This window comes from Corella eumyota, chromosome 1, assembly GCF_963082875.1.
Source record: "Corella eumyota chromosome 1, kaCorEumy4.1, whole genome shotgun sequence".
NCBI lineage: Eukaryota > Metazoa > Chordata > Ascidiacea > Phlebobranchia > Corellidae > Corella > Corella eumyota.
The window spans coordinates 514,705-530,286 of record NC_137490.1 but is presented as its reverse complement, the minus strand read 5'-3'; the positions used below and the strand labels follow the sequence as shown (position 1 = coordinate 530,286).

The 15,582-nt window shown below is 27.3% G+C and overlaps 2 protein-coding genes across 3 annotated transcripts; both read right to left on the bottom strand.

Annotated features, from left to right (window-relative positions):
* Window positions 1-285: 285 nt before the first annotated feature.
* Window positions 286-7,872, bottom strand: LOC145750286 (hepatic leukemia factor-like). 2 transcript variants are annotated; one of them, XM_082566282.1, is made up of 8 exons: window positions 7,649-7,872; window positions 5,199-5,358; window positions 3,771-3,937; window positions 3,327-3,399; window positions 2,834-3,159; window positions 2,552-2,668; window positions 1,509-1,660; window positions 286-1,042 (listed from the first exon to the last, which is right to left on the bottom strand). In XM_082566282.1, exons 2-8 carry the CDS (start codon window positions 5,314-5,316, stop codon window positions 970-972), a joined length of 1,026 nt encoding a protein of 341 aa, XP_082422408.1. In that variant the 5' UTR covers window positions 5,317-5,358; window positions 7,649-7,872; the 3' UTR covers window positions 286-969. The 2 variants fall into 2 exon arrangements, with proteins under 2 accessions (XP_082422408.1, XP_082422416.1); XM_082566290.1 differs by having other exon boundaries at window positions 7,690-7,872.
* Window positions 7,873-8,475: 603 nt separating this feature from the next.
* On the bottom strand, window positions 8,476-11,324 carry LOC145751512 (coelenterazine h 2-monooxygenase-like). The gene is made up of 6 exons (XM_082567688.1): window positions 11,140-11,324; window positions 10,779-10,999; window positions 10,181-10,355; window positions 9,580-9,753; window positions 9,122-9,240; window positions 8,476-8,958 (listed from the first exon to the last, which is right to left on the bottom strand). Exons 1-6 carry the CDS (start codon window positions 11,291-11,293, stop codon window positions 8,836-8,838), a joined length of 966 nt encoding a protein of 321 aa, XP_082423814.1. The 5' UTR covers window positions 11,294-11,324; the 3' UTR covers window positions 8,476-8,835.
* Window positions 11,325-15,582: the final 4,258 nt, after the last annotated feature.

Genomic DNA, 15,582 nt, shown 5'->3' with positions numbered 1-15,582 from the left:
TATCTTGAATGTTAGTTAGGCCAATGCGCGCCCAATAAAATATAAAATTTTAGATTTTGAAATTTGACAAATTTTTAATAAAAGTGTCATAACTTTTATGAATATTAATATTTTAAAAAATATTTTGTAAACACGTTTATAAGACCTTTGCGATTCTAACAGAACAACAATTTTTTATTTAAAAATTTTTTTAAAAATTTTTTGTTTAATCTTATCGGCCAAGTGTAAGTAATTACATTCATAGAACACAATAAACTTTAATGTGCAAAACTTAAGAATAAAAAATAAAACGCCAATGTTGAATATACTACAATAAAAAACATTTTTTCATATCGAATGATCACAAACTTTTGTACAATGGAAGCACCTTTATTATATACAAATGAGGGAATCTCCCTTAGGGGAATCCCAGTATGAAACATTTAATGAAAATATGAATTACAAAAAAACAGCAAAAATTAAGTTAAAATTGTAGTACATTAGATGTTTATATGGTGTATAGATTTACTTTTATTAAAAACAGTTTGATATTTAAGAAATTATATATTAAAAATTAAGAAATGAAATATTATAAAATTGATACCACGAAAGTGTTTTAAAAATTTTAAAATAATATACAAAGTAAGTTTAAAAAAACACAATTTTAATAAAAAGTTTGACTAAAACTAAGACTTTGAAAGTTGAATTAAATATACAATAGATTTGTTAAAATTTGATATCGATTTTGATAATTGTATTAATATTAAATATGTAAAGTTTGTTTCATTCACAACAGCTTTTTTAAAATTTAACTATGGCTATGATATTCGTTAGTACAATAATATTATTAAACTCTGGTGTTTCTAACCATAACTAATAAAGCTCGTAACGAAATTTCAAAAAAAAAATATTATTTTTAAGCATATTTTACAAACCTTACATTTTTGTCAAAAGGTTTATTTGTACAATTTCGATTTTGTTAAAATATTTTTACTTGTTCTTCTGGCTTGAAAATCTTTGCTCATATGTCCTAACTAGTTCAACAACCCTGTTCAACTCTTGCCTGCAAAGTATTTAAAAGAAAAAAAATTAAGAAAAACTTTGGTCTAAAACAAAAATAATTTTTTTCTAAAATGAAAAAAAATATGTTTATCAAAATCTATGGTTCGAATTTTAACTGTTGCAATATATAACTACACACCACAAACAGAAGTGTTATTTATTTCACAGACCTATAAATTGGTCATATATATTGTTCACTAAGCATCATTATATATAAACATGCCAACAATAAAAAAATATCTAATATACTATATTAATTAAAGCGGTGCTCTAATTAAAATTTTGTCTCTTTTGATTTCTATTGCCTGCCTTTTGTGTTATTTTAAAATATACCCTTTCCTTGCGGAAAAAAATAAAAAAAATATCTAATATAAAAAATTAAACTTTGGTTTTGAAGCTTTAAAATACAACCAAGTTAAATATTAAAAAACTCTAAAATAACTTCTGAATTTAATATTTCAACTTGCCTCAAATTCTGAACTTCAAGTTTAAGTCCAATGTTTTCCTGCTCCAAGAAGTTGGCTCTCATCGCAATCTGATTCTCCTTGATCCTTCTTGCTTCCCTGGACTTCTTAGCAGCCTCATTGTTCTTGTTTCGTCGCTTCCAATATTTTCCATCCTTAAAACAAATATAAAAATTTTAAAATTGTGGATTAATGTTAGTTGACTGGTTTGCCTTAAGGGGGTAAATAATATTTAAAAAAGGTCTAACTTGTTAAAAGTTAAATAATTCTGAGTAATGGGGTAAAAATATTGTTCCATGTCAATTTAATCCTGCACAAATGAACCTGAACCCAACCCTAGATAACCAAACCTAATAACTGTTTTTTTTGTAAAAATGCCCTGAGGGTTGAGTTGTTTAATGTGAAGCAACCAAATTTTAATTTTTTATAAAACAAAATTAACCTTTCTATATAAATTGTGAACAAAACATACACATGATGGGAAATAAAGTTGTTGATTAAGCTTTTTTAAAACAACACAATAGTTAATAAAATGTACTGTCAAGTTAACTAAATAGCAAGCTAATATAACACAATTTGTAATGAGTATACTGGACCTAAAATTGTAATTGGTTATGCTTAGAATTCGAAAAAACTAGGTTACTCCATTAATTGCTTTCTTAATGTAAACAAAATCCTTGCATTAAAAAATAAAAAACAGGGAGTAAAAAGTAACAGAACAAATATTTATTTTTGTTAAATTTTTTTAGGTCATAACTAGACATTTTTTTTTTGTCATTTGCTTATATTACCAAAAAAACACAAATTTTAAAACAATATTTTTACAGAAATTTAGTTTGGCATTTCACCTGAAAAATATATTTTAAATATTTTGCCTAAAATATATAAAGTGTTTTAAATGTTTTTTTTGTAATATGTCAGTATTTTTGCTTAAAAATAAATTAATACCACCAAAAAATTTAAACAATTTTTATTTGTTTTAAAGTGGCCCATTGTCCGGAATAAAATTATCAACAAATTAACAATATTTAAACCAAGTATATCACCTTATCATCAACTGCCACGTAATTTTTCTTCGACTTTCGGACGATGGGTTGGGGTTTTAACTCATCCTCTGTGAACTTCCGTGTGCATGGGTTAAATGAGTCAATCTCTAAATCCCCCTGTTATGTAATAAAAGTGTTATTTACATTGTGATGTTATAAATAAAATGAAACAATGACTTTTGTAATTATTAAATTATTTTAAAAAAATTTTAATCAAAAATCGGGCAAAAAATCCAGAAATCTTAATTTCATCACAATAACAAACATTATGACATCACAAACCTCATTAGGGGTAGACAGCAGAACATCTGTTGAATTAATCTGGTAATTAATGTCGACAGGTGATGGAATGTTAACCACAATCGGTGGGGTACCAGGGGGGGTAGTAGGGGGGTAATTATAACCATTAGAGGGTGGTGATGAGTACTGAGGGGGGGTGAAAGCCCCCTGATCCTTTCCTCCATTTTGGAACCCATTTGGGGGGTAAATATTTTTATTTGGGGGTGTTTTGGGGTCAGAGTAATGAAATGTGGGTTGGGGTACATCCTCGGTATCAAGCTGGGGCATGTCATCGTAGTTGGGGATAAAACTGGGTTGAGGTTCTCCCTCTTTAGGTAAAATGAAATTTAAAAAAAATTTATAACATTTTTTTAAATTTTTAATATTTTGTTTAAATATTTTATAAGTAAATGAATAATAAAGATTATAATATAATAAAATTAAAATTATATTTTTAAATTTAAACAAATATATGCTGTTGAAATTCAATAATTACCTTTCTGTTCAGTTTGAAATGAGCCATCCAATGAAGCTGGTGAAGTTGTCATCAACATTTTCAAATCTGACATCTAAGGAGAAAATCACTTAATTATTAAAGTAGTGTCCAAAAATATAAATTGATATAAAATAGTTATTTAAGTAAGATGACTGCTGATAACACCAACTTATAGTAGGCAATGTTAACTTTATTGAAAGTTTTTTGGCATGTAAATCAAGATTTTGTTTTAAAACTAAGGGTATTGTGGAAAACCCATGCTAAAAGTTACCGAAAATGGCAAAAAATACAACATTTAAAGTTAAAGAAAACCCGATATGGAAAATGGTATAAATAAATTTAAAATGTAGATCTTAAATTAATTTAAAGTTGCAAAAAAAATAATTTTTAGTCTTAGACTATTGCACTTTAAAATGAATTATTACATCACAGTTGTGCACTTACCCCATCATCGACCCCCGAGTTCTCCAAAAGTTCATCAAGGTCAACGGGTTCAAGTTTAAGGTCATCCGAAAGCAAAATATCGTCCCAAATTTGGGGGCCAAGGTAGGCAGAGATCAATTCATTTTGTTGTTCCTGTTCTTTACATTCCCCCTTCTCTTTGCATTTCTCTTCAAAAACAATTTAAATAAAATAATATTGATTTAAAAAACCTGCTCTACAGACTGCATTTTTGCTCAATTGGAAGGTTATTATTTAATTATTGTAGTGATGCGGTCACAACAAAGATTTTCCCGCAAACCACAAATGCCAGTTCTATTATTTACATATACATAGACTATACGGGTTGTTTACTAAGCTTTATTATATGTAATTCATATAAAAAAAATGTAAATTCTTTTTAAATGAAAATGAATAAGTATATTGTTTTTTTGTGGTATGTATTTATAAAAATTTTTTTTAATAAAAACATGTCGTTACCAATAAAAGATTTTAGCAATAATATTTTTAAGAATTTAATTTTATATATATTAAAAATATTTATTTCATTTTTGGATAATTTCAATATCAAATGCTTTAACTTGGAGTTCTAGGAAAATTAATTTAATTAAACATTCAGGCTATTAATAAATCCTATAATTATATTCTTTTTTTGGTAATTGTATTAAATAGTGTAGCTTCATTACAAAAATCATGATTTTTCTTGTAATTATTGACATAATTTTAGTTGCATAAATATATATATATAATATTTTTTTACTATAAAATAAATAAATAGTGTAATAACTGAGTTTAATATATTACTAACACATACAGTTTTATGTTTTTGTATTTTTTAATCAATAAACTATAGAAAGTCTTATGTAAGATGTTGTTATATAAGCGCGATGTATTTTATTGGCAGAACATTCAATATAAATTTTAATCACTTCTGTGGGATTATAACAAAACAATGAAAATCTGTTTTGGGTTATGACATAATAGACAAAATTTTAACACCATTTATGTAACAGGTTAAAAAAATTATTGTAAATAGCTTAAAAAAAAAAATTAGTCAAGCAAATAACACCTATGTTTAGTGAGTCTAAAACCGTAAAATTTACACCAATATTTAATTCCTGGATCATGTAACTTTTACAGTTTTTAAGTTGTCCAAGTAATAACAATGGCCGTGCATATTTTTGGCACTAGACATAATATTTCATAAACCAGTTAAACTAATAAGCAAATTTTGGAACTACAAACATAACATGATCATGATTAAATATCTTACAACAAATCTAACAAAAAAAAGTTTTTTCAAGCATAAAAATTTTAGCATTAACTCTCAACAAAAAATATCTTAAAATAAATAATTCTAAAAAAAAAATTTTAGTTTTTTTTGGCGTAAAGGATTAATTAAAAAATTGTTAATTAAAATGTTTTATTTACCTTCATCTTGTTGGCCTGGTGGTTGGAGTAAAGTCGGGTTGTCGAGTAAATACTTAAGTGTGAGTGAAGTCTCATAAGATTCTCCACTCAAACTGAGTGAAAATGGGTTTAACTCCATTTAAGTCATTAAAGTTTTTTAGAGTAAAGCTTAGCTTTTTATCTATTAAAAAACAAAAAATAATTTTATAAATTGTTTAATCGATTTTTTTAATTTGAATTTGTTAATCAATATAAGGCTAGCAATCTACAAAAAACTAAATTTATTATGTTTACACAAAAAACTATTTTATTTTTTTGTTTTAAGAAAAAAAAAGGTTTTCTCTTGTCATTAAAAAAAGAAAAAAAATTTCAGCAAATAATTATGAGGTCAATTTTGTTTAAAAAGAACATGAAATCAAAACACGTTTTGATTTTGACTTTTAAAAAAAACATGAAATACTAATGATCAATTAAATTTCTATGTACGTCAAATTCACAAAAAAGAGAATTCTAGAAATATAGGAACAAAAAATGTGCACCAATTAAAAATTTCATTTATATATATATTTTTTTTTTTTAGTTTTTATATTGGCAAAGATGTAAATTCAGCTCTAATGAAATATCTCTACAGTAAAAAATTTAACTTTAGAATTTAATAAATCATAAAATATTAATTTAAAACTTTATTAAACCAGTGTTTAAACAAATTTCATGTTAAACTGCTTCCCTCAGGCAATAAATTATTTGTTTTTGTTTGGTTTAACTTAAGGCGATAGAAGCTTAAACAAAATGCATATCCAACTTTAATATAAACTTACTTAATATGTAAAGTTAATATTAAGCGCTGCCCTAAAAATTCCCTATAACATTTCACTAACATATTTTCTTATATTTTTAATCATTTTATATTTATGGAACTATTATTTCAAACCAAACCACAAATTTTATTCAATTTAAACATTATAAGTATATATATAGACTTATACTAAAAAAAATTTTTAAATTTTTTATAAAAAAAAATAGTCATTTTTATATATAAAAAAAATTAACAAAATGCTTTACACGCTATGTTAATTGTACACAGAAAATTAATAAAAAAATGTTGTCCTAAACCAACAAAAAAATGTTTTAAAAAATTTTCAATATTAAAAAAAAATATGTATGTATATTTTATTTTGAAACGCTATCACAAATCTATTTCCTGGATATTTAAATTATTTTCAAATTTAATAATATACATTAATATTTAATCTGTTAATTATTTTAACAAATATTTGATTATTGAATTACTAAATATTTATTTAGAAAAATAATTTCCAAATTTTAATTAATAATTTATTTGAACAAATTAAAATTTTGAATAATTTAAAATGAAAAAAACCTAGAGTTTCGAATAAGTAATAAATTAAAATTTTAAATAATTTAAAAGTGAATAATTCCACAAAATAATGAATTTTCGTAACAATAAAACAAGATTTAATTTCTAGTTCCTGGTATTCTCATTAACCATAGTTGTTAAAATTAACAACTAGTAATTAAAACAAAATTTAGGTAATTGTTATTAAAAACATCACAGTTACGAAAAATATAGATACCAAAAATATTTTAAAAAATTTACAAAACAAAAATGTGCTTTGAAATTTAACAATAAATTAATTTTTATTTATATTAGAACTCTTAGTGTAGCAGTCTAAACCCAAATTTATACAAATTTTAAAACGTTAAAAAATAGAAACCTAACAACTTTATCTGCTTTTTATATGCACAAACACAAAAGCAATTTTTATAAATATTTTAAATTACCATATTTTGATTTTTCAAAAAATGACTACACCTGCAATCTGACAATATTACCAGTCTGACGATTATAAACTTAAAGTCGAGTCGCTCTAGTAGTCTGTGGATTAGACAAGACGAACAAATATCTTATGCTAACAACCCAATATCTGTACATGACCAATAATTTATAAAGCCTTAATGTCAATATAAAAATGCTTTAAAACCAAACTTCACAATTAACCGGCAGCGTGGTGTAGTGGTAAGAACACTTGCTACACCACCATGAGGTCGTGGGTTTAATCCCCACTGATCACATGCTGTAGTGCCCTTGAGTAAGGCGCTATAAATGGTATGAACTCTTGCTGAGCCAGCACTTAATCAGCAGTATAATTATCGGGCAATTATAATCTATAATATCCCAAACTGCCACAGGCAACTCGAGACTGGGTCGGAGTAACTAATGTTACTCTATGTTTAAGTCGCGCATTCGACTTTCCCACATCGAGGATAAAGATATATACAAAAAAAAAATTAAATTTATTATTTTTTTAATAATTCTTTGTCTAAACCCAAATTTATTAGAACTCTAAAATGTTAAAAAAATATAAACAAAACAATTTTTTATAGAAGCCTAAAAAATAGCCACTTAAGTTACCATAAATCACATTTAAGCTAAAAAAAAACGGCTTTACCTGTAAATTAACAGTTTTAACAATCTGACACAGACACTTACAAACTTGAAGTCAGGTCGGTAGTCCGGTGGTCGGTAGATCAGACAAAACGATAAGATATCTCACGATAACAACCCAATATCTTTACGTGACCCCACAATTTATAAAGCCTTAATGTCAACACAGTTTTTGATAGTTACATAACATTTTTAAAACGGGATATTTTGTGCACGAAATTCCCAGAACAATTCCATGACGCAGCAAAACATTTTATTGACGTTTGGATAGTGCAGCAATCACTTTACATGGACATGCAACAAAGTTCGTCATACTTGAACAACTTTATCCTCTATAAGTAATTTTTTTTTGTATATATCTTTATCCTCGATGTGGGAAAGTCGAATGCGCGATTTAAACAAAAAGTAACATCAGTTACTCCGACCCAGTCTCGAGTTGCCTGTGACAGTTTGGGATATTAACAATTATAATTGCCCCATAATTATGCTGATGATTAAGTGCTGGCTCAGCAGGAGTTCATATCGTTAATATCGCCTTACTCAAGGGCGCTACAGCATGAGATCAGTGGGGATTGAACCCACGACCTCATGTGTGGTTTAGCAAGTGTTCTTACCACTACACCACGCACCCAGTTAATTAAAAAAATTAAAAATTTCTTTTTTATTTAATTAAGTTAATATAAACTGTATTTATTATTAGCAAATATTTCAAATAATTCAATCTTTTTGTAAATATTTACGAAATGTTATTTTTTTATGGGTAGTCTGGATTAAAAATAGATTTTACTATGTTTAAAGATAATAATTTTAACACATTTTATTAGAGTAATTTATTGCATAACATTTTTAATATAACAAAGATTTCATTGTAAAATAATTCTTTAAAAAACTGTAAAGTTAAATTAAAGATGTAAAACATTTTCTAATCTTAGAAAATGTTAATTAAAAAATTAATTGTTGATAAATTTTTCATCATTTAACAAATAAAAAAGTTTATATTATTATATAACGGTATCTACATATACCAAATCAAGATATAAGGTTAACAATCATTATTTATACTTTTTGCTGTTAAAACAAAGTCAATTTGAACTACCTTCTCTTAACAATTAAACAAATCAAGTATACGATTACTTATTTTTAAATTGGTTAAAAACAAAAATTAAAAAATTAAAAAAATGAAGTTAAATTTTAGAAAACTGTTTTGGTCAAAAATTGATGAATTTCTTTTCCGATTTCATCGGGAGAATCTTCTTGTAAGAAATGCAATCCTTTTACTGTTACGGTTCGTTGGTTTGGCCAATCACAAACAACCTACATAAATAAGTAAGATTAAGAAAAACCTTGAAGCTAACATCATATAATTGGATTGTTAATTAGTTAAATTTTAAACACACTAATACTAATGATTAGGAGATTTAAATAAATTATCTTCAAAAAAACAACAGAAAAATTTTATTAAAAACTAAACATTTACCTTTCTTATTGCATCAGAAAAAAATCCCGGGTCTGCGTTGATATAAAGTTTTGGAAGATTTTTGGAAGTGGAAAGAAATTCGTTGTAGGATTTTGCATAAGCAACAACATTAGTTGGTCCTATGTTGAAGTTATAAAAGTTTTAATTGTTTAAACTTTTTAATTAATTAATAGCACAAAAAAAAATTTTATACACATAACGTAAAATGGATTTTGGAATTTTGCATCAAAAAAGCAACATAAATTAAATGAGTTGGATAAAAAAACAATTTTGCGTTAAGTATAAATAGTTTGTGCCTTACTATGGTACCAGTCAATATGTTAATAGAGTCAGCAGTAAGGTATTAACTCAAGACTTTTGGCAATGAAGCGTATGTTTATGTTTGATGCATTATTGTTTTGTAAATTTATTATAGCGGCTTATACACAAATATATTTTATTTAAGTAAATCAACAAACCATCTGAAGTAACTGGAATTTCCCTGGGCCATGTTAAAGTAGGTCTCCTATCTTCACCACGGTTCAAGTAAGGTCTGAAATAAACTTCCTTTTCTTTATCCTCTAATTCTCTTATAATAGACCTTGGTAGTAACAGTTCAACAAACAAGTTGTTCTCCAAAACCATTTCTTCACCTGGAAGCAATTGTTAAAATATTACTGGCAAAGTCAATTAAAGACTGGGTCAAGGTAACAAATGTTACTCTATGTTTAAGCTGTTTAAATGAACAGTCCACATAAAGGTACTGTGGTATAGTGGTCAGAATAGTTGGCTTCACTACATAAGGTCCTGGATTTCATCCTATCTGCTTCTATGCTGTAGCACCCTTGTGTTAGGCGCTATAAATGGTATGGAATCCTGCTTTGCCAACACTTAAACAGCAGATTAAATAATAAAAAATATAAGCTAAAGCATCCCAAACTGAAAAGGTCATTTTAAGAATGAATGGGTCTGGGTAACAAATGTTACTCTTAGTTTAAGCCATATAGTCAACCTTCTCACATTAAGAAGAAATAAATACAAAAAATATAAATACCAACATACAAACAAAAAAAAACTGACCAGCTGGGGACCTGAGGGCTTGAAAAACATTCTTTGCAAGTTCTGGAAAGTTGTCCCAAGATGGGATTGGGCCGACCAAGCTCTCCATATGAGTGATGGATTGAACTCTTTCTTGGTTTAGGTTGGCCCAGTGAAAACCTAAACCAGAACCCCAATCATGGATAACCAAGTTGACCTTAAAGAAACAAATAAAAATTATTTTTATTATTATTTTTTTAAAGACATTTAAACATAACAGGACTACAAATCTTCTAAAAAATGTTTAAGGCAAGCGTTAAAAGTGCCACAAGATGTCAGCAGAATTATAAATTTTATAAGTTTCTTTAACAAATTTTATAACATTGAGTAACATCAGTTACCCTGACATAGTCTTAAGTTAACATTATCAGTTTGGAATATTATAGATTATAATTGCCCGATAAATAAACTGCTGATTAAGTGCAAGCTTAGCAGAAGTTCATACCATTTATAGCGCCTTACTCAAGGCTGCTACAGCATGAGAGCAGTGGGGATCAAGCCCTGCCCCTTATTTAACCAAAACACCAGCCGCTGGTCAAATTATGAAATTTGAACTTTTAAGGATCATGTCTTTCATCACCTTTTGTGGCATTCCAATAGTTTCCATCCATTTAGTGAGATATTTGAAATGATCATCGAACGTATATTTCATTCCTTCAACTTTGGTTGATTTTCCCATCCCAATAAGATCGGGGGCAAGACATCGAGCCACATTACTCACATGAGGGATTATATTCCTCCACAAATACGAGGATGTAGGGTTGCCATGAAGAAATAAAACAGTGTTGTCAAAATTTCCACCTAAAAATTGTAACAAACATTTTTATCCAGCAAAAATAAAAAATAAATAAGTGATAAAAAATAATAGTTTAAAAATAACATAACTTAGAATAAAAATTTTTAAAAAAGGCCTATTTATATTTAATTAAAATAATTTGAACCTGTATCTATGTAACTCATTTTTCCATCATAAACATCAACTTGTTTTGTCATAGAACAATAACATTTTGTTTTGTTGACAATTACGTTTGATGAAGTCACATGACCCATTATTCTCTGAAGCCTGGTGTATTTAGAACTCGCTAAAACACTCATTTTAATTGTTTTATTATTAACAAAACCTAGAAATCTCTAAAATTAAATATTCATTACATTTTTCTTTATTTCAAAAAATTTTGCAAGTTGTATTTTTTTCAGAAGTTAAATACATCTTTAATGCCTCAGCAAGCGTTTTTATCCCTTATAGCACTTTATCTAAAGGGCGCTACAGCATGGGAGCAGTGTGGTTCAAACCAAAGATCTCATGTTTGCAAAATAAAAATTTATACTTTATTGCAAACGTGACTTGGCAACTTATTAACGATCTTGAATGTTTGTTTACTTTTTACGGATCAATAAACACCGTTCTTATTTTTTATACTTTATCCTCGATGTGGTAAGGACTGCTTCGCGTCTTATTAATTATATGCAGTTAGTATTTAAACTGTTCTGTATTAAAAAGGTTAATACAACGCCACACCACTTCTTAAATTTTTGCTACTTTATTGTGAGAACACATAAAATTCTCCTTTTCTAGGTAAGAATTCTATTTGACTCGGTTAAAATAAGAAATTCTATTTGACTCGGTTAAAAGGTACACTAAACTTTTTTTATTTTTACTTATTGTTCATGTTAAAAGGTCACTCACAACCTAAACATAAAGTAGCTTTGTTACCTTGATATAAATTATAATTGTTTGTTTACCTGGGTTTGGTTCACTGTCATCAATGCACGAAAAATCGAATAAATAAAAAAAAAAAAATTGATTAATTGATAGCTCAGAAGATGCTTATACTGTTTATGTTTGCTTGTTTAAGGCTGCTTTGGAATGGGAGCAGTTGGGATCAAACACAGGACCTCATTAGTGAAGCCAAATGTTTTAAAAACTTCACCACTCTTTCAATAATCTTGGTGGTTGGTACTTTTTAAGTAATGTTACAACGTTGTTTTTTTTAGGGTTAAAATGAGGACTTGTTGTCCTTTGGACATGAACACTCCAATGTTGGCAACAGCTGACACTGTTGTGTAGGCAACAATGCTAAAACTGAACATCATGAAAATGGTAGCCTTTAATTCTTTAACAGGCAAAAGAAATACAAACAGAAGTAACCAACAAGCAAAGTGCTAAGTTTAATAGATTCCATTGTTACAGAATGTCCAGAAGCCCGATGATTTTTTTAATATGACATTAATAAAAATGTCTATAGGCATTTTTCCCTCTTTAAAAAAGCAGACTTCAACACATTTAAAAAACTTAAATAATTTATCTTGCCAATTTGTAATGTATAAAACATATTTATAATGCCTAACTTCTTTTTTTTTATTTCTTTTTGTTTTAGTGTTTTAACTGGGACTGGGTTTGGTGACCATGCCATAAAATAATTAAAATCTTTATGTAAACATTAATACTTTTGGCATGTTTTAAATCATTAAATTGATTTTGTCATTTTTTTCCGTCACATTGTTGTAATATTAATTGTATATTGTATTTATTATTTACTTTTATCAATGCGCGAAAAAAACAAAATAAAAAAAAATAAAATATATCATATTATGCTAATTTGAATATATATATATTGCATGTAATGTATTATGTAACATCTATACTTAAATTTAGCAAACAAAAATATTTATTTTGTTTGTTTAAGTTTTTTTTATGATTTAATTTATTCAAGTTATCGCATTTTCTAGTTAAGTAGTAAATTTAAATGGAGACCAACTTTGGTTATTTGTTTTAATTAAATGAGTTTTAACGGCCAAATTTTTAAATTGATTTAACAGTATTACAATGCTATTGTTTTTACCGTTATGTTTTACATCTTGAAATTAACTTAGTTAATTGATCAATAAATTTGGGGTTAATTGTGAATTTATTTTGTAATTTTTGCTGGTGAATGAAATCAATAAAAGTTTACATAAAAAAAACTCTTTAAGACATTTTTTTAATTGGATTTTTAAAGATGGTTTGTTTTATGATTTGGGACTAAAGCAGCATTAAAAATTTTAACGACTTTATATATTTAAAATAGGTAATAAAGATTGCAGATAAATAAAGGTTTTGTTATAAATAAATCAAAAATGAATTCTTTTGTTACTTTATTGAAACATTACCAGCTTTACATAACTGGCTTTAAACTAAACGAAAAAACAATAATATAATTAAACAATAGATTAAAACATATAAAAACATTAATTTAAAAATAATAATTGGAAAGTAGATAATTTTGTCCAATTTATTGGCCTTTAAATATATTAAGCTGCCATTCATAAGAGTTGTAACCATATTATAACCATTTAAATTGCTGACTATTGGGCACTATTATAGATGTTTAAAAAAACTAAACAGAAAGCATTAGGCTATTTTATATTTTGAAAAATAAATGTGGATTAAGTTTTTTTTTGGTCAATAAATTTTTAACTTAGTAATATTTTAGGAGTACGGTTAACAATTGTTTGACCTGGTTTTGATAAATTAAAAAAAATCGAATTTTAAGATTATTAATTTGTTAAAATCAAAACCAGGTCACTCTGGTTTGTTGGTAATAAGCCATTGCACCACGACAAGGTCAACCAGAAAGCAATGGGTTAGTTCTAGGCCAACACCGGAATTTTATGGGAGTCGTCAGGAGGAGGTAAGGTCAGAAACCCATAAAACCCGGCAAAAACCTTTGGATGTATACGGCGGACTAAAACTAACTCTCGGTGGTTGTACCTATTAGCAGAATATCGGTCTGATTGCGATTGGTTCTGAACCACTAAAAACGAATAGCCTAAAGTAACATAAACTGAACTGAAATACTGTAAAACTGTGATGATGTGATTGATATTTTGATTTCTTTAATTTAGATTGTTGACCTAAACCTGAAAACCTTAAAAAAAAAGCAAATTTATGTGAAGCTGAAAAAATAAATGGTTAGGGGTTAATCTTAGTTAGCCCGTAGAGCTGAAAAATAATTGGTTAGAGGAAGTTGGGTGAAAAAAATATGGCAAGCAGAATTGAATTGAAATCCAAAAATTGAAGTTGTTAGAAGACTTGAAAATGTTGATTCTTGAAATTCTTTAAAATTTCTAAGTCTAATTTAAATAAATTTTCTAAACCACCGAGCTAATATTAAAATGTTTCTAACTCTAAAATAACTAAGTCTTTAAATTTTTTTAACTGTAATCTATAAGTAACTAAATGTTTTTTAAAACTTTCTAACTTGAAAATAATCTACAAATCTTCTAACTGTAATCTTTAAGTAACTGAATGCTTTTTAAAACTTTACAAAAAGTTTTGCTAACTTTGCCATTTTATTTGAAATTTTTATACTTTATTTGTATTTGTAATTCACTTTCTATCGCAACTACAAACGACGGAATTGCAAGCAAGAGTAAAGCGTTGTAATTTTAGCGAACCGAAATTCAAATTCTTTTACGGAAGAATTGAACAATTTATTTTAGTGTCGCAACACAAGATATTATAACACAATTAGTGTTTAAATTCTTTTCTGTAAGAATTTTTTTCAAGTTAAAATTTTTTTCTGAAAGAATTTAACTTGAACTATGACACCACATTAGTGGTTATCATAGCACCAACCTTTATTTGTTCCATCTTCGGTCCTGAGTTTGGAGGTCAAGAGTTCGATAAATGTTTTGAAGTAAAAATCCAACAGCAGCTCAAATTATCTACTATCAACTTTTTAAAAACTTTTAAATTTCATTTTACAAACTAGATAAATAATTTGAAATTTTACAAAAATTTGAAGACTTCATCCATAATCTTTTTCCTCCTTTTTTGCTCTGCGAAGGCTTCTAATCATATCACAATATTTACAAAATATAGAGAAGTTTAACCCAAGCATGGAAAATACTTGACCAAACTTTTAATTAGAAAGGTAAGAAAAAGATCATACCAGTTAGAAAACTAATATGATGGAGAGCGGCGGAAATTGCGATCGGTTATCCGAATTGCGCGTTTACCGATATCCGTATACATCCAGATTCGCTTCGAAATTACGAAAACCGAGTGAGGCTTGTCCTCTTTACAGATGTTTAAATATAAGTTTTAATAGTTAATATAGTTATTTAAGTTAAGTTACTTAAGCCTACAGTTTAAGGACCCCCCCCCATTATCTTAACCTATCTCCTATCCTAACATGACCCCCCCATTAACCCTATTTGTTTAAGGGCCTTAGTTGCAACAATGTTGCAGTTAGGTGAAAAATGAAGTGCCAGAGGGCGAAGCATTACACACATTAGAGCTATCTTAGCCTAGTGAAAATTAACAAGAAGAGTTTAAATAGAAAAAGGGATAGAGTTAATTAACTTAATTAATGAGGTTTTTTACCATGAGATTCGATTGT